The sequence below is a fragment of the Phallusia mammillata genome, chromosome 3, assembly GCF_965637545.1.
Source record: "Phallusia mammillata chromosome 3, kaPhaMamm4.hap1.1, whole genome shotgun sequence".
Taxonomy (NCBI): domain Eukaryota; kingdom Metazoa; phylum Chordata; class Ascidiacea; order Phlebobranchia; family Ascidiidae; genus Phallusia; species Phallusia mammillata.
In genome coordinates, this window is record NC_137254.1 from 17,141,269 (window position 1) to 17,164,583 (window position 23,315).

Sequence of the window (23,315 nt, forward strand, 5' to 3'; positions counted from 1 at the left end):
GAGATGCGGTCCGGGGTATGGTCAAGCATACTGCACCGATAATTGCACCAACATTATTCGTAAGCATACTTGAGTTGAAATTGCCCGTTTGACACTTAGCTGTGGCTCAACTCATTTAAAATCGCAATATACTTCTCATTCTGTGGACAGTTGAGTGTAACTCTTAGTACTCTTCTTTAAATTGATTTAAATGCAAGTTACCGTGTTAAATGTAAACCGTAGCACCCCTGGTAAATTGAAGCGACAAAAGGCTCGGTGAAAAAAAAAAACGAACAAAAACAATTCAACATCTGTCATTAGTCTAATGCAGTGGTTCCCAACCTTTTTGACCTTGCGGCACCCTATCAAAGAGATAAATAATTTGCGGCACCCTGGCAAAACTGAATCAATTTTATGAGGTTTCTGTATTTCAAATTGCTTACCTCGATTATAAGCCGCACAAACGGCAGGTAAAAAACAATATAAGCCGCGGCTTGCAATCGAGTAAATACGGTATGCAACAACACAGAATGAGTTGTTCAGTATAGTGCGCGCAAATAAATGTATTTTTTCAACAGTCAGTGTGAAACTTGGGCTTGGCTTCTTGCACAAAGTCCCCTAATATCTGGGGGCACATTCGATAAAGCCACCCGCATTTCTTCCTCGACTATAAGTAGTCGTTCGCGTTTTTTAGTTTTTATATTTGTTAATACAGAAAATCCACTCTCACATAGATATGACGTGGAAAACTGCAACAAAAGCACAATAGCTTTCTTTCCAACGCAAGGATATTGATTTTGAATTTTTAGCCAGAACTCGTCGAGCGGCATCTGTTTGTGCATAAGCTTAAAATTTCCATCGTTACGAATGTCAATTAATTATTCTTCTTCTTTAAAATTCAAAGCAATATGAGAGTCCACAAAAAATGGATTTCTTACCCAAGCGTAATTTTCCGTGGACAAGCTTGGAAAATACTTCACAATTTTTTCTTCCAATGATTTTAGGTGCTGAGTTATTAATGGGGCAACTTCTTTGTTGTTCATTGTAGAGAAATGTGAAAGCATGTCAAAGTTTCCATTCTCCACTCTTAAGGACCATATGTGCAGTTTCTCTCTCAGTGCTTTCATTTTGTCAGTTGAAGTTAAGAGAGTTTCATTTTTGCCCTGCATTTTGGCATTCACGTTATTTAAATGGTCGAAAATGTCCACTAAATATGCTAATTTGGAGACCCAATTGTTATCGCAAAGCAATTCACAAAATTCCTCTTGCTTTTCAATGCTAAAAAAGAAGAGCATTTCATCCTTCAACTCATATACACGCGACAATGCTTTTCCGCGCGACAACCATCTTACTTCGGTATGCAGCAGAAGGTTAGCATAGTTTGCTCCCATTTCCTTACAAAGCTTGGCAAATATACGTGATTTAAGTGGTCTACTTTTGATGTAGTTGACCATTTTGACAACTTTGTTTAACACTTCTTTTAGGTCTGAATCTAATGTTTTTCCGACAAGAACTTCGCGATGAAGAAAACAGTGTGTTGTTATAATATCACTATTTTGCTTTTTTGCCAACGATACAAATCCTTTAATTGACCCAACCATCGACGGAGCTCCATCTGTGCAAATTCCTACACACTGTTTCCAAGATAACCCCGCTTCTTCCAGATACTTATTCAATGTGTCAAAAATATCTTGACCAGTAGTAGTTCCTGCAAGTTCTTTGCAACAAAAAAACTGCTCTGTAATCTTATCATTATTGACATACCGGATAAATGCCAGCAACTGGGCTTTTCCACTGATGTCGGTTGATTCATCGACTTGCATAGCAAAAATTTCACTTTTATTTACAGATGTGATTACGGTACTTTCTATGTCGGCAGACATATCACAAATTCGTCTACAAATGGTATTATTTGACAAGGGAATCTTTTTTATTTCTTCCTCGGCCTTATTTCCCAGCATTGTTTTCACAATTGCACTGCATGCAGGGAGGATAATGCTCTCCGCTTCTGTGTGAGGCCTTGAGTTTTTAGCAATAATTTCTGCTACTAAATAACTGGCCTCTTGAGCTTTGGTAGATACTTTGAAAATTTGTGTAAACGCCTGGCTTTGCTGTTTTCTCTCAGCTAAAAGTCGCTCAAAATATATTCGAGGTTTAGCAGAAAGGTGTCCATGTTTTGTAGTGAAGTGTCTGTTCAATTTACTCGGCACCATGGCTTCGTTTGACAATTCTTGTTTGCATATAAGACACTCTGGTTGAGGTTGTGCTTGGTCACCACACCAAGTAAAGCCTATGCTCAAATAACTTTCACAGTAAAGGCGAATCTTTTTTGCTTTCTTTTCACCTATACTTCCTACTTCTGCTTCTTTTGCGTTATGATCGACATCGCTACACTTTCTTTTCTTTACAATAAACTTCTCCATCATAAGTATATAGAACAAACTAACTGTAACAGCTGAATTATTTTTCTTAAAATTATGTGTTTGGACATGGTCATACTTTACAAAGTGAAAGGTAATTGTCTTAATGCGTTAATATTAACGTCATAGGTTAGCGTGTGACGTCATAAATGCAAATTTTGGCTTGTTTTGATATTGTGCTGGACATTAAAAAATGTTTTTCCTGGACTTGGAACATTTATATCTACCAATTTGATACTTTGCTGACTAATTATTGTGTTAATTAGTTAATTATACCCATATTTTTTTTATGGAAAGAGCAACGAGTTGAAACCTCTTTCACGCTGTTTTTCCTGTGTGAACAAAACAAAGGCTTGCCGCGGTTTATCTACTTACCGCCAGCGACTTCCCACTATGCGACTCTCCAGAAAGGAGCCGGGAATAATTGCGAGACGAGAAAATTATAACGCATTGAAACTCGGTTCAAAATAAATAAATTTCACACTTAACGGGTTAAAGGTAAAATAAAGAACAGGCCGCAGACTTGGAATATCAATATCTCGCGGCACCCCTGGCATTCCAAACGGCACCCTAGGGTGCCGCGGCACCCCGGTTGGGAATCACTGGTCTAATGCGTGCACCTGCTTTTCGGAATAACTATCAAACAATACGATAGTTGTACAATTACTGTAGAAAATACGGTTTATTTGGTTTGTTCCAGATCCAGAGTGTGCGAGGTTTTTCGATATACCAGCAGCAGAGAAATTTTGCGAGGAACATTTTAAAACAATGGTGTTGGTTCGTCATAGGTGAGAGTCATACACGATCTCATACCTACACAACAATTTGCACAAATTTTTTTGTAGAATTCAACTTTAGCGATCCAGAAACTTGTCCAGAGACAGGTAAATCTATGACCGCATCATTTGTTTTTTTAAACTCTGTGACTTCAATAACCTAGCTTCACAGATAAACAGAACGGTTGCCAAATGTACCCGACTTAAAACAAATCGCTTTGTGTTTTTTTCGCTGTTTGTATGTATTTGGATCCACTTTTTTTGTTCATTGGAAATTTCAGAAATTGTGGTTCTGGCCAATCCCTAACTTTGCCAAACAAATGTCATTATGGTTTGTTTCCAGCTGGGAGTTTGATTAAGCGTTTAGTATGGTTTAGAACGTTTCTCATTCAAATCCCGTTTTTATCTATGCAAGCAGCAGATACCTTGTAGAGTTTTAACGTGTTTTATGAGGATCCTAGAAAAGTAAAAGCAATAAAAACGAGTCAAATTTGAAACCAGTGTGTATTAAATTCGAGTTTTACCCAAATCCTGGTTTGTAAACTGTTGGATTTTCTCTGGTTCCACGTGGACCGTGAGTGATAAAATTATAGGATTCTTTGTGCACTGGATGATCTTTAAAAAGTTTTTTTTTAATGTTTTACAGAAACCTTGGAATTTCAGAAAACAGTCTTCCCGCAGTGGGAAGTTAAGAAACCGACTGACGGGAATGGATTAGATGACCTGGAATGCAGAATTGAGGAGTTTTGCCGTAATCATGCCGACACCAACGGAACAACCTACAACCTGACAGATGCCCAGCTGCATGTCGTGGTTACCAACATTCATGAGGAAACGTACAACTTAATTCTCGACATTCAATCAGCTCATATCGACTTCACGCTACAAACAACTAACGTTAGTCGAATGGTTGGTGCTGTGTTTGTCTGTAAGATAAACCAAACAATAACCTTAGATCCCAAATCACCCAGTCCAAGTTCACTCGCTATAACGCGATACATGGCCATAAATAACTCATCGTTTATTGTTATTGCTGGCTGGGATGCCACTAGCTCCCTGCCTGCATCCAACTGCACGGCAGGAAGCGATCAGTTGCCAGGCAACGTCAGCTTTATCGTAAACCCACCGTCGACACAACCAGTCTGCAAGCAGATCGTAGAGGAAATAAAAAACACAAGCAACCTGAGGATCACAAAGCTTCAACACGTCTGTCGCTTCTTCGATCCAGTTTCAAGGAAGTATTCAGATTTAGGTTGCGCCACCATTACTGATGACGTAACAGGTGACGTCACATGCCTGTGCAATCACCTGACTATTTTTAGTGTCCTCATGGCAATGGAGACCGTCACCATACCAAACGGCGTAAAGGTAACCAAAAATATAGTTGTGGTTAATGATGTTTTATTGGGCTGATAAGCTAATAGGAAATCGATTTTGTTCAAAAAAATGCACTAACGTTTTATGTTATGCAGATCACATCTTACACCACTGAAGTTGCCTCCATCGTGGCATTGATAGTCACAATAGCAATCCTGCACCATTTCCAAGACGAAAACGATCGGGTTTCAGTACAAATCAACTTGTCAGTGACTCTTCTGCTTCTTCACGCAATCAACATATCCCATGAACTTGCCGTCCTACATTCAATCCCATGCATGGTGTTTACTGCGGTGAACCAATATTGCTTGCTGTCATTAGGTATGATGCAATCATCATGCATAATATGACCTGTTACGACGCGATACCTAGGCAAACCCCTTTCCAAGGCTCGTGTGCCTTGTTGATAGGACTGACGTACTGTAAGTTATAACTTACGTAAGTGTAACGTGGTAGTTGATCTACCCTTTAGAGTCCACTCATATAGAAATGACCTTAAGTCTAAATCATACCTACAAAATAAAGTCTGTTATAGTTTATCTTAGAACATGTTTGTATTTCAGGAATGTGGTTTCTTGTGGAAGGCTTCCGTCTTCTGATGGCCACCTCTTTTCCATACACATTCCGAACCCAAAACCCTGACGAACGCCAGAGTCTTTATTGTGATTGGCTGGATCATTCCGGTTTTCATCGTTGGATTAGCTGCCGGAATTGGGATTTCCCTCAACATCTACATGAAGCCTCAACCACTATTCAGAGAATGTGAAAAGTATGCAAGTCATATTTTACCCATTCCCAAGTATGACAGATGCTGGTTGGATCCCGGTACTTCAATCTTCTACTCAACGGTCGTCGCTCCTCTTGCACTCGTGCTATTCATCAACCTTATGATAATCGTGAAAACGACTCATGTGATTTTCAACTCACGAAGGATGCGGAACAGAGGTGAAGATCCTGGAACCGAAGACGCACTACGAGCAGCAAAATCTTTTGTTCTATATTTTCTCATGTTTGGTGGAACATGGATATTTGCATTTTTCACAGGTTGGTAAATTGTTTATAACAGCGTTTCTTAACCTAGTGTATGGAATAAATTCTTTACGACATAAAATTTGCCATAATGCAAACACAATCAGTTGAAATTTGTGTGTCGTGAAGTAGTCACATACCAACTAAAATCTTTAATTATACGATAATGTTACATCTTTTATAAGGCATTAGTCTAAAATTTGTACTTTTGTTCTTGCAGGATCTGGCAGCGACATTTCAAACATGGTGTTCGTGTACATGCACACCCTGGTAAATGGGTCGCAGGGAATCGTCGTCTTCCTGCTGTACTGTGTCATGGATGACGTCATCAGACATGAACTGTTTCCATGTACGAGTGAAAACGATGACAAATCCAAGCAGCAACGTAACCCCACCAACCCTGAAGCAAATCCAAGTGCAGAAGCTGTTAATCCAGAACAAAATGAATCGTCCCAATTGTAACAAAACAATTAAAAAAATTATGCCTTAACACCTGACAAAAGTAACGTCGGTCATAACTAAGTCTGTCTGGGTGGGGCAAAAGTTACAACGTATGTTACGTTTCATTGCAGAAAAATGTGGTTAAAACTTTGGTTTCTTATTGTACGAAGTCAAAATAACGTCTTCATCTATATGTTGTTGTGTTGTTTATATTCATTTTCTTTGTCCTGGTCTTCCCGTTGTACTGCGCCATGAACCACGTCACCAGGAGGAAATTCTGCCGTGTAAATCATAACGAACAGCAACGAGACAGTACAGACGCAGGCCCATCACACCAACGTTAAATGGGTATAAGGTGCAACGGGAAAACACTTGTTGAGCGATGTGTTTCTACATACTGGCGTTGTTATGACTTTTGTAGCACAACTTTTCCGTTTGCAGTTCTAATAGTAGCAACAAGGCGGTAACATTCATTCGTTGTAGGGTTCGTTATCATGCCAACAATATTTTCTTTGAGTCACTTGACATTAACAAAATGATTTCCCCAAATGGAATATTATGTGACTTTAAACAAGTACCGTCTAACCATTTTTTTGCAAAATAGGAAATTTACGCGGATAGTTTTTTTTTCACAGGACCATTTTGGAGAAAAAGCGTTTTTAATTTAATATACTAATACGGACCAATAATACAACAAAACATGTTTAGTTTTCGTTGTAGTTTGGATAACTGCGTGGCGTTTATCACAATTATAATTTTATTGCAATTTTAACTAGTGTTAAACTTTGCGTTATACGTTGCTTGCACATAGTCAATGTAAATCATTTAGTTTATCATTATTTCTGGTGTGTATTAAACCACACACAAATACACATGCATAGCATAATCTCTAATTGTAACTCTACGTACATGTTTTTTTCATGTTTTTGCTGAAGACAGAGCTTCTTTTTAACCTTTTCACCAAGCCCTTGTATTTTCCCGCTATGACAGCGATCCGCCTATTGTTGTCTGTCATGTTATCGGAAATTTCTTTACATTACGTTCATTGCGCCGTGCCCTGACGTGTCACACAGGTGCACTTATAATGTTGTTTACATATTGGCAACAATGTAGTGTCCTTTGACTAAAACCCGTTTGACATTCATGACATTCGTTTTAAATCAGTGTTTTTCTATTAACGGTACCTTTACTGCGTTTACATGTCAAAATTTTGGGCCTAGTACTAGGCCTAACTTTCCAAATATGGTCATCGAACCATGACTCAGCAAAATTACAAGGACCAAACCGACGATTTTTTGGGCCTACAAAACCCGGTGGACTAAAGCGTTTAGGCCTAGCCAAAAAAAAGTGTCTGTTTTGTTTCATTCACCTTCTTGATTCTTTTCTGTGAAAATTTAATAAGCGAATCTTGATTATTTTTAAATTTTGCTAACTAATTAAAGTGTGCACATACAAAATGAGGTTTGGAGGCGATTGTCGTCTGTGGATTGTGGAAGTTGCCAATTTTAAACTGCTTTCAAGTTTTATGCTAGCCGGAGCAGATATGTGATCTACTTGTCGCAAGTAGTATCAGTTATAGTTAGGTAGTTATTTTATTCCTACTAGTGCTGTGAGCTTACAATTGTGTTTTCTCACGTATTACTTTTGTAAGCAAGGTGGTGAAATAAGAGTCACAATCATCTAGTTTTGTCTAAACAAGCTGTTTGAACATGAGAAAGAATATTATAATAATACACAAATGTATTTTGTTGTATATGCTCTTAAAATCAAGGCAGAGAAGAAGAAAAGAGCAAATCATGATTACACACTTCTTACGGTTTCAACAACCAGCAAGAAGGTTTTGGATGCGTGACAGGTAATAGGCAGAACCTAAAGTTGTCACAAAAAATAATTTTATTCTTTTCACAATGTGGTAAATTATAGGTCAACCAACTGGTGGTCGAAGGTTTTTAAATCATTTTCAGATAGTGAATGGATTGAAAACTTTAGAATCAGAGAACCCACCTTTAACCGTTTAGTTAACATGTTAAGGGATGACATGAAGCCAGGTAAAGTTTATATTTTAGTGTATGTAATGATTGTGTTTTTTTATATGTCATCTTACTTGTTTTTATCAACCAGATGAAAAATGGGTTAGGCAACCTATTTCATTGGAAATGAGAGTAGCCATAGCTCTATACAAGTTAGCATCATCATGTGAATACAGGGTTGTAGGTAATACTTTTGGTGTTCACAAGTCTACTGTCCATCGTTATGTACTGAGGTGGGTAATGTCTGTGATGGTGTTTTTGTACAAACCTGTTGTGTAGTTTTTGCAGGGCTTTGGTCAAAAGGCGACATGAATTTATTTTCTTACCGGATGATGCAGAGGCACAACAAATGGCAAATCAAAATTTTCAAAAATGTGGTTTTCCCCAAGTATTTGGTGCCATTGATGGATGTCGCATTGCTATTCTAGCCCCTAAAGAAGGCCTAAGAGATTATATAAACAGAAAACGATTTCCATCAATGGTGTTACAAGCTGTTGTTGATAACCAATACAGGTATGTTGCAAACCAAATGTATACTGTAACAAATACAATTGGAGTATAATTGTCTCTTTTTAGATTTCGAGATGTTTCAATTAAGTGCCCAGGGTGTGAACATGATGCTGCAGTTTTAAAAAAGTCAAACCTGTACAAAAATTCAGCCCAACTACCTAAGGTAAAATTGATGTGAATTTAAAAAATATAGTTCTCACATTTGCATAGTGTTATAATAGCTTTATGCTAAAAAAATTGCACAGTAGTTTATGTGGCTTTTTATTAGGGTGTTCTTCAAATTAATGACAAAAATGTGCCACTGATGATTGTTGGGGATGCTGCATATCCTCTGCTCCCATGGCTGATGAGGCCATATTCAGGTGCTTCACTTTCTGACAAGCAAGAGCTGTTTAATTTTCACCACAGCAGTGTGCGCATTGTTGTTGAAAATGCCTTTGGAAGACTTAAAGCACGCTGGAGAATCTTAAAGCGCCAACTAGATATTAAAACTAAAGATGTACCATTAATTGTGGGAACTTGTTGTATTTTGCACAACTTATGCGAAGAAACTCAAAGTCCTGTACCCAGAGATAGTAGTGCTTATGTAAATCCTGTACCCAGCACAGTGCATTCCGAAACACCAATTGATAATTCAATCCGACAAACTATTGCTGATTTCATCTTTCAACAACATGAAGTTAATGGTTAAGAGGTTTTGGCTTATTTTATCCTACTAATAAACTGCTGACAAAACTGTTTTGTGGTTTTGGCTAATAAAATAGAAAAACGCATCTCATGAGCACATGTTTATTATGTATACATATGTTTCTGTTGCTAAAACATAAACTGTCAAATAATAATTTGGTGGTAAACCAACATCTATGGATTAGGGTTGCCACGGGCAGCAGCATCCAAACTTTGTGTCATGCTGGTAAGTGCACCAAGCAAAGTATTCCACATTTGTGCATCCCGTTCTTGTCCCTCCTTAATAAGCCGCACCATTTCTCTCCCTATTTCAATATTTTGTGCAGCAAGAGACTGTCTGCCTTGTGCACGACTGGAGGTACCTTTAAAAATATATAAAAATAGTAATAAATGAAACAAATATATACCTGAAATAGTGCCTGGTGATGGTGTTTGTATCTCTTGTTCCTCATCCGTTAATTGTGTTGCTGAGCTAGAAAGTAAATTCTCCGACTCTGATGTATCCTCTGATTGAGCTGTTGAACTGGTATTCTCTGCCACATGATATATAACATTCAAACCTTATTTATACTTTCACCAATACTTTGCTTTCACCTGCTTCCTGCAGTAAAGCTGATATATTCATGTCTTCTGATAAATGGTCTGTGCAGAAACATGGAAGTATGATGTAATTGTACCAAATTTTTACACTACTATACATTATACCAGTTGGAGTTTGGGTACAATCAGTCATATCAAGTTCTTCCACGGTTTGAGGTAGTGGTTCCTTATCGGATGATTCAAATCCATATGACTGACTGGATGACTAAAAAATGTCAAACAAAACACACATGTATGGGGCATTTAAAACTTGATAGCTATCATATATACATGCACCTACCAATGAACGAGGACGCATGGCAAACAACTCATCCATTGCATCAAAAAACGGCCAGTGTAATGCTTTTGAAGAATGGCCTGATGTCCCCAAGTCTGCTTTAACTTTATGATATTCTGATTTTAACATTTTCCATTTGCGCCGAATTTGTTCTCTAAAATGGCATTAAGGACATAAACAATATAGGTAAACATTTATAGCAGTAGGTAAGTTTCTTTGTCATACATATTAAAGTTGTGACCTCTTTGCATCATTGCCTCTCCTGCCTTTTCCATCACTGTTTTGTTTCTTATCGAGGTCTTGTCTGATTTGTCTACCAACTTCATATCTTTAGCAATGTTTATTAAATCAAAAACTTGATTTTTTGACCACCTAATTTTGCCTGACTTACTCATTTTTGCACTAAAATGTAGCTATAACATGACACATATGTTAAACCATAAAAAAAAAAAACTTGCCTTAACATTTCACGTCTTGTACAAAAAACTATTACCTGATCGACAGGTTCAAATGGTGAACTTTAAAAGCTAAATTTTCCGAAAACCTACAACAATGCTCATGTGGATAATTAACTGCCACGAACGCCTGTGATCGTGGTGCTCTGATACTTGCATGCAGACCCCAGACTTTAAAACCAATAAACCGTGTCGCGGGAAACTCGCCAATCCGGTCACGCACCATTGCGCACATGACATGTAAACGCAACGGCTTTTTGGCCCATAAAGTAGGCTAGGCCCAAGTTTAGTCCTAGTAATTAGGCCTAGTCTATTCACGGACATGTAAACGTAGTAAATGATGCGTTGCAAAATATTTGTTTTCTCAGACTTGGCCATAATCAATCTAAACGAGATTTTGTGTGGTATAACACATGTTACTGTGTGTTGGTGTTCCGAAATCGTAAACGTTTGGAAAGAACTTCTAATGCACGCTATGCACAACATTGTCATAAGACGACTTTACAACTGCAACGCTTTTGTCGCTACCGCACAATCCTACATTATTTTGCATTATGATATTGTTTACCATGTTATTTGTAAAAACATAAACTAATTTTGTCGATTAAACTCGCAAAACAAGAATTACTCACAATATTGTAGCCAGCATAAAAGCCATTTTAGTTCGACTATCGCCATTATCTCATACATATAAAATTTAAAATGGCAAAATATTGAAGTCACACGTAGAGTTTCATACACTTGTTGTATACGTAAATGTTTTATACCTTAGCTGGCGGTTTGGTACCGAAGCAAGCAAAAATTTTTTCGTGCTGGGCATTGCTTTCTGTACCACGTTGAATCTATTGTATGATTTGTCCTGTCTTATAATCTTATGTAAGTTATATATTGTGTTTTTCTGAAACATTACACTAATGTGATTAGTATGGGAATAAACGTGTGTGCTTCTACTTACTTTTTTTCGATAGTGTTTGTGAGATTCGAATATCAAAACCATTTTGGCAACAGCAGCCGCAAAATGATCCTCAGAAAATAAAAGTTTTTTCCAAACTAAATTCAAATTAATTGAAAAGCTGTGTGAAGTCAGAAAAGGCCACAAGCAACAAAGTGAAAGTGATTGTTAAAACGGGAAAATACAACCGAAAGGGAATTATCTAATCCTGGTGCTCTCAAACATGAACGACGCACTTAAACATAATACATATGATACGATGCCAAAATAATTCATATCTAGGCCAACGGGCTTGCTCTGCAGCAAACTTGCTGTTGCTTTTATAAATCCGAAAAGTTGTAAACTTATTTGTTTGTTTTTCAAATTAGTGCCCGCAGAACTAGTTCTCAAAGAAGCTGTTTATTTACAAAAAAATATTTCGGTCAGACCGGAACAAAATGAATATATTGGTAACCGAAACTTCATGGCTTCCAATGCTCTTCAACGATTACCCTCACTTGATGAGTTTTTTTCATTTGTTTCAGGCCTAAATTGCTCCTATGACGACGTACGGCACCAATTCAATTTTCTATCAAAAGCGATTAAGTGGTTAGCTAGATGCTGCCACCAAGTGTAAAACCTCCACCTAACGGTTTTGTTCAGTTTCGTGCTTATGGAAGAACTTGGAGCGTCTACGCAATTTTTCCTGTTGTTAAGTAGATAGCTGTTTTTCATGCATCAAACTTCACGGAAAACTGCACTAGAGAATTAAGGAATATTCACACTTTAAAATCTGTTGCGGCACAAACAAAATCAAAGTTTGAGAATTAATCACACATTCACTAGCATAGACGGTGAATGAAAATGTCACACGGCAAGTAAAAAATGTACTTGTAGATTTTGGAAAAACTTTTAAAGCAAAACAATAAAAGAGACTTGACGCATTTGAAGATCACTCAAAAGTCACGCATTTGCAAATTTCTCTGTATTGTTGTTGTGGTGCCAACAATGTTTCAACTGCAAAACTCCAACAACATGTGCTCCGATTCAAAAGTTTCCAAGTAATTGAAAAAAAAAAAATGAAAATTGGTATTAATGCTTAATCGCTGGTGTGTGACATCGGTGCGTTTTTTGGTATATGCGGGCGATTTTATTGGGATACAACTTAAATGTTCTAAATATAGAAGGTCAAGCGAAAAGTAACAAAAGTTAACTTTTTTCAAATACTTACTTGATCTGAATAGATTCCCTTAATTTCATCTACGTTCACTCAATATTTTCCATCTCCCCTGTCAAGCTCCAGGCAGTAAAGGTGCACAAGTACATTAGAATCCCTAAAATAAGGATTCCAGCGTCTTTCGCCACGCCGACCAAAACGTACGTCAGTGGTGCAGCCAGAATAACCAACACAATAAACCGTAGGTCCAAGTGTTGTTTTTTTAACTACATGTAAGGGGGAAAAATTTTGTTATTCTGGTTCATTTCGCATATGCAGACAGGTAGTGTAGAACCACCCTTGAATCAACATGTGGTCGAGATGCTGTATGTCAAGCAAACAACTTACCATTTACTCAAAATCATATACAACACGGGTGCGATTATGTTTCAACTTTCACCCCGATTGGTCATAAATCTATCTTCTTAAAGTTCATCCCAACAAAATTGACTAACGAGGAGATGTCATGCTAATACAATAAGCAAATGGAAGGTAGAGGGTGGGATTTTGAACTTACGATATATACTATATGACCACTGTTTGATTATAAAACATACACAACTACCGAACACTGGTGTGTTAATATTTAAATTTCCTCGCAGAATAAGTCATCAAAATACAGTATCAAATTCACCCTACAAAACATCAACCCTATTTCGAAACAATGTCAAAGTTTTTTCGGAACTTTACTGCGTAATAAAAGCTCACCTGTGTTCAAGCAATTGTAAAGAAAGGTATGAAAAGCAAGTATAAACAGTCCGATAGGTCCATATGAGATCGTCACTTGCAGCAAAACAAGGTCGACTTGGTATTTGTTTGTTTACCAAATATGTCAACTGAATACACAAAACATATTTGTAGCAACGGAGTCATATCTGCAGTGCGTAACTAAAGTTGTAGATGTGTTTCAATATTTTTGCTCGTAAAAGGTATGTCACTGTCTGGAAGTCTGACTGTTGTCGTCTTATCTGTAGCACATTTTCAAGTTTATGGACAACATTTTTAAGACCGAGCGTAATAATGTTAATTAACTTTAATCAACAACACATTAAATATATGAGTCATGTAATGTAAAATAGAAGTTATCACAAATTATCAAGTAAACGCAAAAAATCAAATGTAATTAAATAACGCAAGAGCGTAAATACACCCTTACAGCGAAAGAGGGCGTAAATTACGGAGTGAAGCCCTCGAGCGTAAATCAGTAGCTCGCTCCTGACCGCAGTTGTTGCAAATTTTGTAAAATCGGGTACGTTGTATCTGAATAACTGCTAGGTCTCTGTAGGTGAGGATTTGCAAAACTTACCACTAAAGCAAAAGACATTAGTGACATGAATACGATAGTAATTGTTTGATACTTTTCGTTTGCTCCCCGATAGTCAGCAATCATGTCAGCACATATCAATCCGCACAACATTGCATAGCCCTACTGTAATATAAAATAATTGAGATCACAGTTTCAAAAAATGATTACTTGAGAACCTTCAGTTCCAACGTACATATCCGGGGGTAAGATTTCCATTGTGGGTTTGGTAATGTAGTTGCTGTTGAATTACATATCTGAGACATAGAATTCCAACAATCTGTAATATCTGCACAAACAGTTAGGTTAGTTGGGTAAAAAGGAGTTTACATACCGGTACACACGTTGAAGGAAGTGACATACAGAGGGGCGGATTTACCCGCATTTGGTGGTACATGACAAATATATCAATGTAAAACATCCGACACAAGTACACAACACGTCAAGTTTACTTTACAATCACTGAAACAAATGTGTTAAGATGTATTATTTACCCTGCTAATGGCTATCAAGACAAACGATAACTTTGGTATGCAGACCATAATTTGCAATGTTGTGATTGCGATTGTAATTCCCGTTGGTAAGAAGGTTTCAGTGCAGATGGATTCAGCTGATTCTGAACTTTGCACCTCAACAAAATAAAGACAGCTGTAATGCAAATTACCTTTGGGTAATTCGTATGTCCACACTAGGATAACGTTTCGACCGTTTGTGCTTTATTTGATGCGAAACATCATAATTTCTTGCGTCTTAAAAATTAATAAAACTGTTAAAAATACCAGAAAACTGGGCATGTTATCTCATCTGTAAAATGGTACTTTGGGGGTTGGTATCATGTAACAATATGCCATATAGCGCATTGCAACGTAAGTTTTGTGTATTTTTTAAACCAGGGGTGGCCAACCTTCTACATACCATTCGCCAACTTTTTTACATACTGTGTTGGATGCGCCATATTTCTGTGTTTTTCCCTATACCTGCTGTTTTCATTTGAACACAAAATGGCGTCCATGAGGCTATATCGCGTAACAATGGGTTGAACTACTTGTGTTTTATATATACTTTGACCATAGAATTCTAAAAACATAGAAGGACCACTCATTGTTCTTGCGTCTCGTTCCGCATGAGTAAGACTGACACGATACCGCGAGTTTTCTCGTTACTTCAGTACCTGTTGTCTGTTTGGTCGCTCGAAAAGTGTAAATATAAACCATGGCGCCTAGTCATTGCCGTGTGCCTGGCTGTATTTCAGGCGTCAGAAATTCTAAAATTAAGAACGAACGCAAAGTTTCAATTTTTGCTGTCCGAAAACCGGCTCTTGCCAAAAGCTCAGCAGAAAAAGCCCATAGAGAGCAGCTTACAAGGTTTGTGCTGTCCATGAGAGATGCAGCCTCTGGTGATTGCATTAAAGAAATGCTACAAAAAGAAACGTAAATTGCCACGAATATGCAAAAAAATCGTAATATCAGTCAATGTCAGTATTTTTCTTCACAGGGCAGCAATTTGTGAGTTGCACTTTATGCCAACAGATATTGTTGTTCATGGCAAATTCAAGACTCTTTGCCAGGGTGCTAAACCATGTTTACATTTACCAAAAAAGTCAAGTTTTACCCATCCACCTAGAAAGCCACCAGTGGCAAGAGTTGCAGAAGAGCCCAGAAAAAGACACAAGAATATTGTTGACTTACAGAAGTCTTTTAAACAACTACCTGAGTTTTTAAAAGGTTAGAGAGGCCAGCTGTTAGTCTGCCAGGTGCCATGTCAGTAAAAGTAGTTAATAATGCAGATTCATTTTCAGAAAAAATGGATATTTTATGAGAAAGGGAACAACTTGGTGTCAGAATTACATGTAGAGGCACAACTAGTTCCTCATTTAAGGTAAAAGTTTAGGCAAGTTTTTACCCCAAAAAAGTACTAATCAGAATTAATTTTCACACTGTTAGGGTTGTTTTTGCATTAAATGCAAAAATTGCAGAGTTGTCTGTAGATGGGTGGAAAGATCAGTATGATTTGGGATCAGTACCTCTTCCTGATGCCCAACAAGTTGCACTAAGTAAAGTATTAGGTAAGTTTCCAATTTTTGCTTTGGTCATTTAAATCTGAACAACATAAATCTGTGTTGTCACCAGTTGCACTGATGAGACACTACTACTTGAAAAAGTGTTTGCAATCTGTAGCTAACTTATTTTTGTATATTATGACCAACTGCTTTTCTACAAACAATATGTAGATGAAATTTCCAATCTGACTCCCTGTAGTGGAGTACAAGAAGTTAAGAACACAAAAGTTCATCCTATTCTTACATGGGAAAATGGATCAATCAAAATTAAAAATGTATTTAGGGCAACAAACTGTAGATTAATTGGTAAGTGTATATTGTTTCGTATCATCGTATGTATTTTCAGATTGTATCAAGATATGTTATAATTCTAGCTTGCAAGAAAAATGCAACATGTCCTGAGTGCGTTGAAATTCACTTTTGCTAGAAGATGATGACTCACAAGTTAAACAAGTACACTATATGAAGCTAGTTACCTATTAAACAGTAATAATAACAATTAATTGCATTTTGCAGAACACCAATCCTTGGAAAGAAATGTTTTTAAAACAACAGTTATTGAACATAACACTGCCACCTAATGCTCGCCGTTACCATCCAGATTTAGTACGATGGTGCATCGAATTTTATTGCCGGTCGCCAGCAGCATATGAACATATACGTGCCTCCGATGTTTTGACTTTGCCTTCCCCAACAACCATCAAGCGTTACCGGTAAAGTTGCAGTTTGTTAAGGGACAGCAAAATATTTATTATACTTTTGTGTAGTAATTTTATAAAGCCTCAGCCTGGAATTAATCAAATGTCTCTTGATGAGATAGAAAGGGTATCCCCCTCGGTCTCGGAGTTAGTTGGATTTCTCACACTGGATGAAATGAAAAGTATGTTTTATTTTGGTGTATGCCAAATAAACATTTTTACTGATCTATGATTTTGCAGTAAAAGAAAACCTTGTCATGAAGGACAACAAACTGGTTGGGTTTGTTGACCTGGACTACTCTGGAGCTGACTTAAGCAATGATATTGCAACACATGTTTTGGGCAAGTGTTTACTTTGAAATGAAAATTTTAGGTTCTTAAACATGATTTTGAAACTCATCCTGTTTTAGTGTTTTTTTGTGAGAACAGTCAAACGAAAAGTTTCACTGCCTATAGCGTGGTATCCAACCAAAGTTACCCCTGCACCAGCTCTGGCCTTAATATTTTGGAAAATTTTGTTGGAATGCGAGTCTAGAGGTTTGCAGATCCATGCAGTTATTGCTGATGGAATGGCTACAAATCGACAGTTTTTTAAATTGATTAGTGGAAAAAAAGAAATAAGTTTGTTGGAACCACTGCATGCACTTAATCCGATTTGTCCAAGTCGTCCTGTTTATTTATGTTCGGATCCTTCACATTTGTTAAAAGTAAGCAACAAGTATACTCCAACTGGATATTTTTTGATGCCTGCCTTTTTTTACATAGACTGCAAGAAACAGTTTATTTTCTTCAAAACCTGGTGGATCAAAGTACATGAACAGGAATGGAAAAGATATTTTATGGACCCATGTTGTAGAATTGTATAATACCGACAAGGATATGCCTGTGCTCAGAAAAACTAACTTAAGCTTGGCTCATATTCAATTGAATTCATGTACAAAGGTAATTAATATGCTATGACTGCATAACCACATAAGTAAGCAGTTTATCATACAGATGAAGGTAAACTTGGCTCGAGATATATTAAGTTGGAGAGTAGGGCAGTGTTTGCTTGCTAACTCCAACACATCTGGAACTGCTGATTACATCCTTCTTTTTGCTAAGTAAGTACATTACTGTACCAACTTGTTAAACCAATATAACATTTGGATCCATTTGTTATATGGAGGTTATTTACAATAGGCTTGTTTGCACTTGTAGGTGGTTCGACATAGTAAATTGTGGCGTCAAGTGTCCAATTCGCAATCCAGAAGACTCTCGATTGTTATGGCTACAAAATGTGTTTATTGAAGAGCTTATTGCTTGGAAGGTCTTTTCATTTATGTAGTACTCTGACAACATTAACAAAACAATATAATAGTTACCTAACATTCTGCATGAAGATTATGTTAACTCTTAGTCCCTGTGATGTTATTCCCATTGGTGTCCTCAGTTCATCACCTCAATGTTTTATTTATGTAGAATGATATAGAAAAACACCACAAGGGTGAGACGAAAAGAATTATGGCCCGTCCAACACTGGAAGGATTAGTATTTACAACAAGAAATCTGATTTTTCTTGCAAAGAGGCTTTTAGAAAAATTCGAATATGTGTGCCTTCACACTTTTTCACAAGATGTGTTGGAGGCATTTTTTGGAAACATTGTAAGCTTATTTGTTGCTGTTTGCATAAATAACAGAAGACCGGTTACACAATTTGTAATTTTATTTAGAGACAACGTGGACATCGAGCCAGAAACCCTGATATGGGGTGCAGCACATAATCCAACGCAAAATAATAAAAAAATTAAAGGGGGAAACACTACATTTGGAAAAAAGAATGTCTGGACAGAATTGTGTGATGAACCACTCCAAAAGAAAAATAAATAATTTACAGCTATTGCAATCCTTGTTATTTTGATGTAGTGGCCAAACTTGCTCGCAACCCAGAAGATTGTTTGTTTACTTTTCTAAAAATGTTTTCGAACTGTTTTTTTGCTAAAACTGTGACCAAGTACCCTTATAAAAAGCTTGACAATATAGGTAACAATTGTTTCACTTTGCTCATAGTCACATTTGGCCATGTCACTTAAAGTTTCTGTAAACCTTAAAAAGTGGGAACCAGAAAATACATAAACAATCACAGAATCAAAATTAATAGTACTAAGTTTCTTGTTGCATTCCTTGCTAAAATTTAAATACAAATAGTCTGTGAAGAATGTAAAATGTTCTGATGGCCTTTTTAAACATCCGTTTTTTCTTTCAAGCATGCAAAGAAATGATGAATTTGCATCATTGGCATCGTACAAATGTTGAATAATATATCGTAGGTGTGGAAATTTCTTTTCTGCTTTATGTACTGTGTAACCACCTACGTAGGCTAAAATTTCACTTTCAGTTTTTGTAAGTGGAAATGATTGAGCCATGGCTTCTTTTTCCGGATGACGCACAATTTCGTTAACAACGTGTAACAGTTGTTTTGCTGCTTCCATTTGTGACAATTTTAAAAATAAAATATGAGCGTCACAACAATACTTTGGATACTCTTCAATAATTATGCTTGCTTGGTTGCATTTGGCATGCATACCTAGCCATTTTGTAAAAACTTCATACCCTGCAGGAGATACTTTGTCAGGTAAAATACGCTTTACAAAATCAGGGGTATTTTCGCATGTGGACTGCATGACACTGACAGGAGTTGTGTCGAGTCGATCTGGAATGTCAAACAGTTCCAAAAGCAACTTTTCGGTAATTTCACTGCCCGACATACTTTTTAAGGTAAAGCTCCTGCTCACAAGGTAAAAAATGTTATAAAATAAACCGACATCACTGCAAAAAGCAGGTACAGTAGCCTATTTGTCGCCTGCCGCTGTTGACACTTTTTCTGATCGTGTCAGTCTTACTCAAGCGTGACGAAGCCCAGTGGTCCTTCTATGTTTTTAGAATTCTATGCTTTGACCGGAACGAGCCGCAATTGTAAACTGACAAAAAATGTGGTGACTGGTGATTATATTTTTTTTCATATTTTTAACTGCAAGAAGAATAGTGGAAATAAAGATATGTTTGAATAATGTTGTGCATGAATATATATATATATAATTAATAGGGCTGGCTTACTTTATTTATTTATTAGTTTATTAGTTTGATTTTCATGATTGTCAAAAGAAGGCAATGCGCCCTTTCTAATCATGCAATGCGCCACGTTTGGCGCATGCGCCATAGGTTGGCCACCACTGTTTTAAACTGTCAGAAATTTTGCGCAGATGTGGCAACCCTCAAATTCACATCGCCACTACATCCGACAAGCGATTGATGTAGTAAATAAAACTAGGCTTTTCGTTTGGCCAATTTTATTTCCTAAAAAATGTAGAATTCTACGTTCATTTAACTACATTGACGTTATAATCTTTAGCGCTAAATACAAACTCAATGAAACTTACTTGTATTTTGAGTTTCCAGAAGCTATATCGACGTCGTACAGTGTTACAACGACTACCAGTGTAACCACTTTCCACACAAGAAACGGTTTTATCATAGAAATGCATAGTTTCAGCAGACTGTTTCGAACTAAGAAAACTGCCTGAACCTTTCTCCATTGTTCATCAACAAAAAAAGTACCTTGTGTTCGCAACTAATGGTTTTGCGTTTTGCAAACGAGCTTTGACAGTAGGTGGTGCATGAAACTATCACTCTGTATTCATTAATGTTTACTCGCAAACTTCGCTACGTGCTGAAGTAAGTTGGTAGAATGTCGTCAATCAACACACATAGCCGTGAACGAGAGATAAGGTTGGCTTTGGGTGGCGGTTCCTTTTGTTTGGCAGAGTAAACAGTCACTATAAGTTACACTTTAACTAACCTGGTATCACACGAGTAACCTAGAACTATTGTTTCCCCTTATTTGATTGGATTTCTTGGCCACCGTCATTATCACTTGTTCGTCACATTTACGCATAACGTGGCCACATATTGTCACAATTGTTTACAAAATCATTTTTTTTTACAAAGTCAAAATTGTTTAGAAACTGCATTGTCGTGGTGTTGTAAAAGTTGCTTTGTCAGTACACTTTTCATTTCACACCTTGTATCCTACTTTATACTGTTGTAAATTGCCCTCGAGGCGGTTTTTATAGGGGCGCCAAGATATGGTCTTTCCACAATCCCATTCAAAATCTGGTAATGCGACTGTTAAACTGTACAGTCTCATCATACGAGCAATGCTTGTATATTACGTCACAAGTATGAAAATAAGGCAATTGGTTGCACACAATTAACAATTGTAGTCTTGTTTGTGACGTAACAAACCGGATGTGGATCAATCTTGAGCGTTGTAATCCTATGAAACTAGGTAATATCAATTCTACATATCGCGACAGGAAAACTTTCGCAAGGAGTAGATTAATTTTTGAATGTTACAAAGGTATCAATACGATTTGGCGAACCAAAAAATGTGGTCGCGGGCCGGATGAATTGACCTTGCGGGCCGGATCCGGCCCAAGGGCCGTAGTTTGGTGACCCCTGGTCTTATCTTACAAGCAATGCTTGTGTAACACGTCACAAGTAACGAATGAAGGCAAACAAACTGGCTTTGGATAAATTCTGGGCGTTGTAATCCTATGTAACTAGGTAATATCAATTCTACATATCGCGACAGGAAAACATTCGTAACAAGTAGAATAATTTTTGAATGTTTCAAATTATTAATACGATTTGGCAAACCAAAAAATGTGTTAGCGGGCCGTAGTTTGGTGACGCCTGGTTTAGACGTATTAAACAATTTGTGTTGTGTCTTAGCTGCAGTGTCCTGGTAGTGATTTTTAATTAGCTTTTCAGAATAGGCAAGTACTGTGTTCAGATTTTTGCCCTTCTGTTAGACTTTTGCACATTCTTTCGCTTTAGTTAGATTAGCCTACATCCATATTTTAACTTTTAATGCGCAATTTAACTACTTGAGTTCTTCATACGTCAAATTTTGTCAAAAAAAGTTTTTAATGTCAAAATTTCTAATTCGTAGGTAAAAATTTTCGTTTTTAAGGTCAAAAAATAGTCCCCCGAGTGATTACCAATTCATCAATGTGCGAGGTGAATGCAGCTGCAACAAGACGTGTTTAGTACACGTCGCCCTTGTATTGTGAACACAGTGAGCCGGCTTTCCGCTTGGACTTTACGTACACGTCGAGGGCGTCATAAAACTCGAAGATTGTGTCTTTGGGCATAAAACTCAACTCCATCAATATTTCGGGTTTGTAAAATCTGGGTAATACACCCCTTAATGAGCTGATTTTTTAACACATGTAAAATGGTGCTCATTGTTAATTTGTGCCGAATCGGCCTAATAAATACTCTTACTAAATCATGTGTAAAACTATTTTCGGTTTCGGTTGGAATTTTTTGAAAATTCGTCCGAAAACGAACTTTTGATTGCATGGAATTTGATGCCTTTACTTTCTCTATCTTTTACAATAACGCACCACGCACAAGGCACTGATAATTTGGAGCAACCACACCAACCCTCTTCATTCCGCGTCAAGTGACCATTGTATCTCACAGTTCGGCCAATCAGGTTGTTATGTTGGATCACGCGACTTGATAAACACATCCGCTCTATCTTCGGGTTGGAAATTGTCAAAAATATAACGTAGGCTACATTAAAATTCCAGTATTTGACATTGTTTTGCATTTGTATCAAACTTTTTATTCCCATGCAATAATAGTGACGTACTTTAATTGTCCCGGTCAGATTATCTTGCTTTTTTCTCTAAAGCTTGACCGTATACTATTTAAACAAAACCAGTTTTAGGAATGACTGCACAGGTCATGAACTGTCTTAAGCCTGTTACTATTTTGTCCCCTTACTTGTTACCGAAAAGCAACCTCTTAAACATTTTCCTTTTTACGTTTCTAAAATCAACTGAAGGATAATAACGGTTTTAAACATTGTTAACCTTGTCACATATACCCGTTTTCAACCACGCTCCCATGTTAATATCGTGACCTGAACGCAATATAAGTCCAGCGCCTTTTAATCAAATCAGCGCATAGCACACTAGTAACTACAGTAGATCACAGCATTTGTGTTGCGTGTTTAACTGCAAGTAGCGCCGTTGTGCAGTGTGACTTGCTCTGCAGAAATATAGGTTTGGGAACTTAACTGTAGTGTTCGGCGTCATATACGTTTCATACGTTCAGCGATTAGTTTGTTTATTCAAAGAGTCAGATCGGAGTGTTAGGAATTGTATACCCTTAGGGTCGGTACAATCAGTTGAAAAAGCTGTTTTGTTAAAAAATGTTTAGGACTGGCAGCTTTTTTTCAAAATATGTTTTTTTTTGCTGCTTGTTTCACAGAAATTAAGTAAAATAAATTTTCTCGTTTGCAGAAATCAGCATTGGAATGAACGGAACACGTCTAGAACATAACAATTATCAGGACTGAAAAACTTCATTACAAATATTAGGGTCACATGGGTGGAAATATCTACAGCGCTTGGCCTGAATTAAACACAGGTGTATTTAAAATTCAAACTATTTATGTGTTGTTGAATAATGTT

General features: G+C 37.1%; 1 protein-coding gene, 1 long non-coding RNA gene and 1 pseudogene across 3 annotated transcripts; 1 reads left to right on the plus strand and 2 right to left on the minus strand.

The window, feature by feature from the left end:
• Positions 1-857: 857 nt before the first annotated feature.
• LOC145219740 (zinc finger BED domain-containing protein 5-like) lies at positions 858-2,402 on the minus strand. Its single transcript, XM_080087060.1, has one exon. The coding sequence runs from the start codon at positions 2,400-2,402 to the stop codon at positions 858-860; it is 1,545 nt and encodes a 514-aa protein (XP_079943186.1).
• Positions 2,403-9,710: 7,308 nt separating this feature from the next.
• On the minus strand, positions 9,711-10,467 carry LOC145217546 (uncharacterized). Its single transcript, XR_013857431.1, has 3 exons — positions 9,955-10,467; positions 9,844-9,891; positions 9,711-9,782 (listed from the first exon to the last, which is right to left on the minus strand). It is a non-coding gene; the product is annotated as an uncharacterized LOC145217546 (long non-coding RNA).
• A 6,034-nt stretch (positions 10,468-16,501) lies between these two features.
• Positions 16,502-17,895, plus strand: LOC145219741 (uncharacterized; annotated as a pseudogene). Its single transcript, XR_013857923.1, has 6 exons — positions 16,502-16,543; positions 16,607-16,803; positions 16,858-16,970; positions 17,029-17,495; positions 17,554-17,730; positions 17,785-17,895. The product of XR_013857923.1 is annotated as an uncharacterized LOC145219741 (transcript).
• The last annotated feature ends 5,420 nt before the right edge of the window (positions 17,896-23,315 follow it).

Excerpts from the sequence above, each read along its gene's own strand:
- LOC145219740 (XM_080087060.1), bottom strand. The coding sequence starts at position 2,402 with ATGGAGAAGTTTATTGTAAAGAAAAGAAAGTGTAGCGATGTCGATCAT.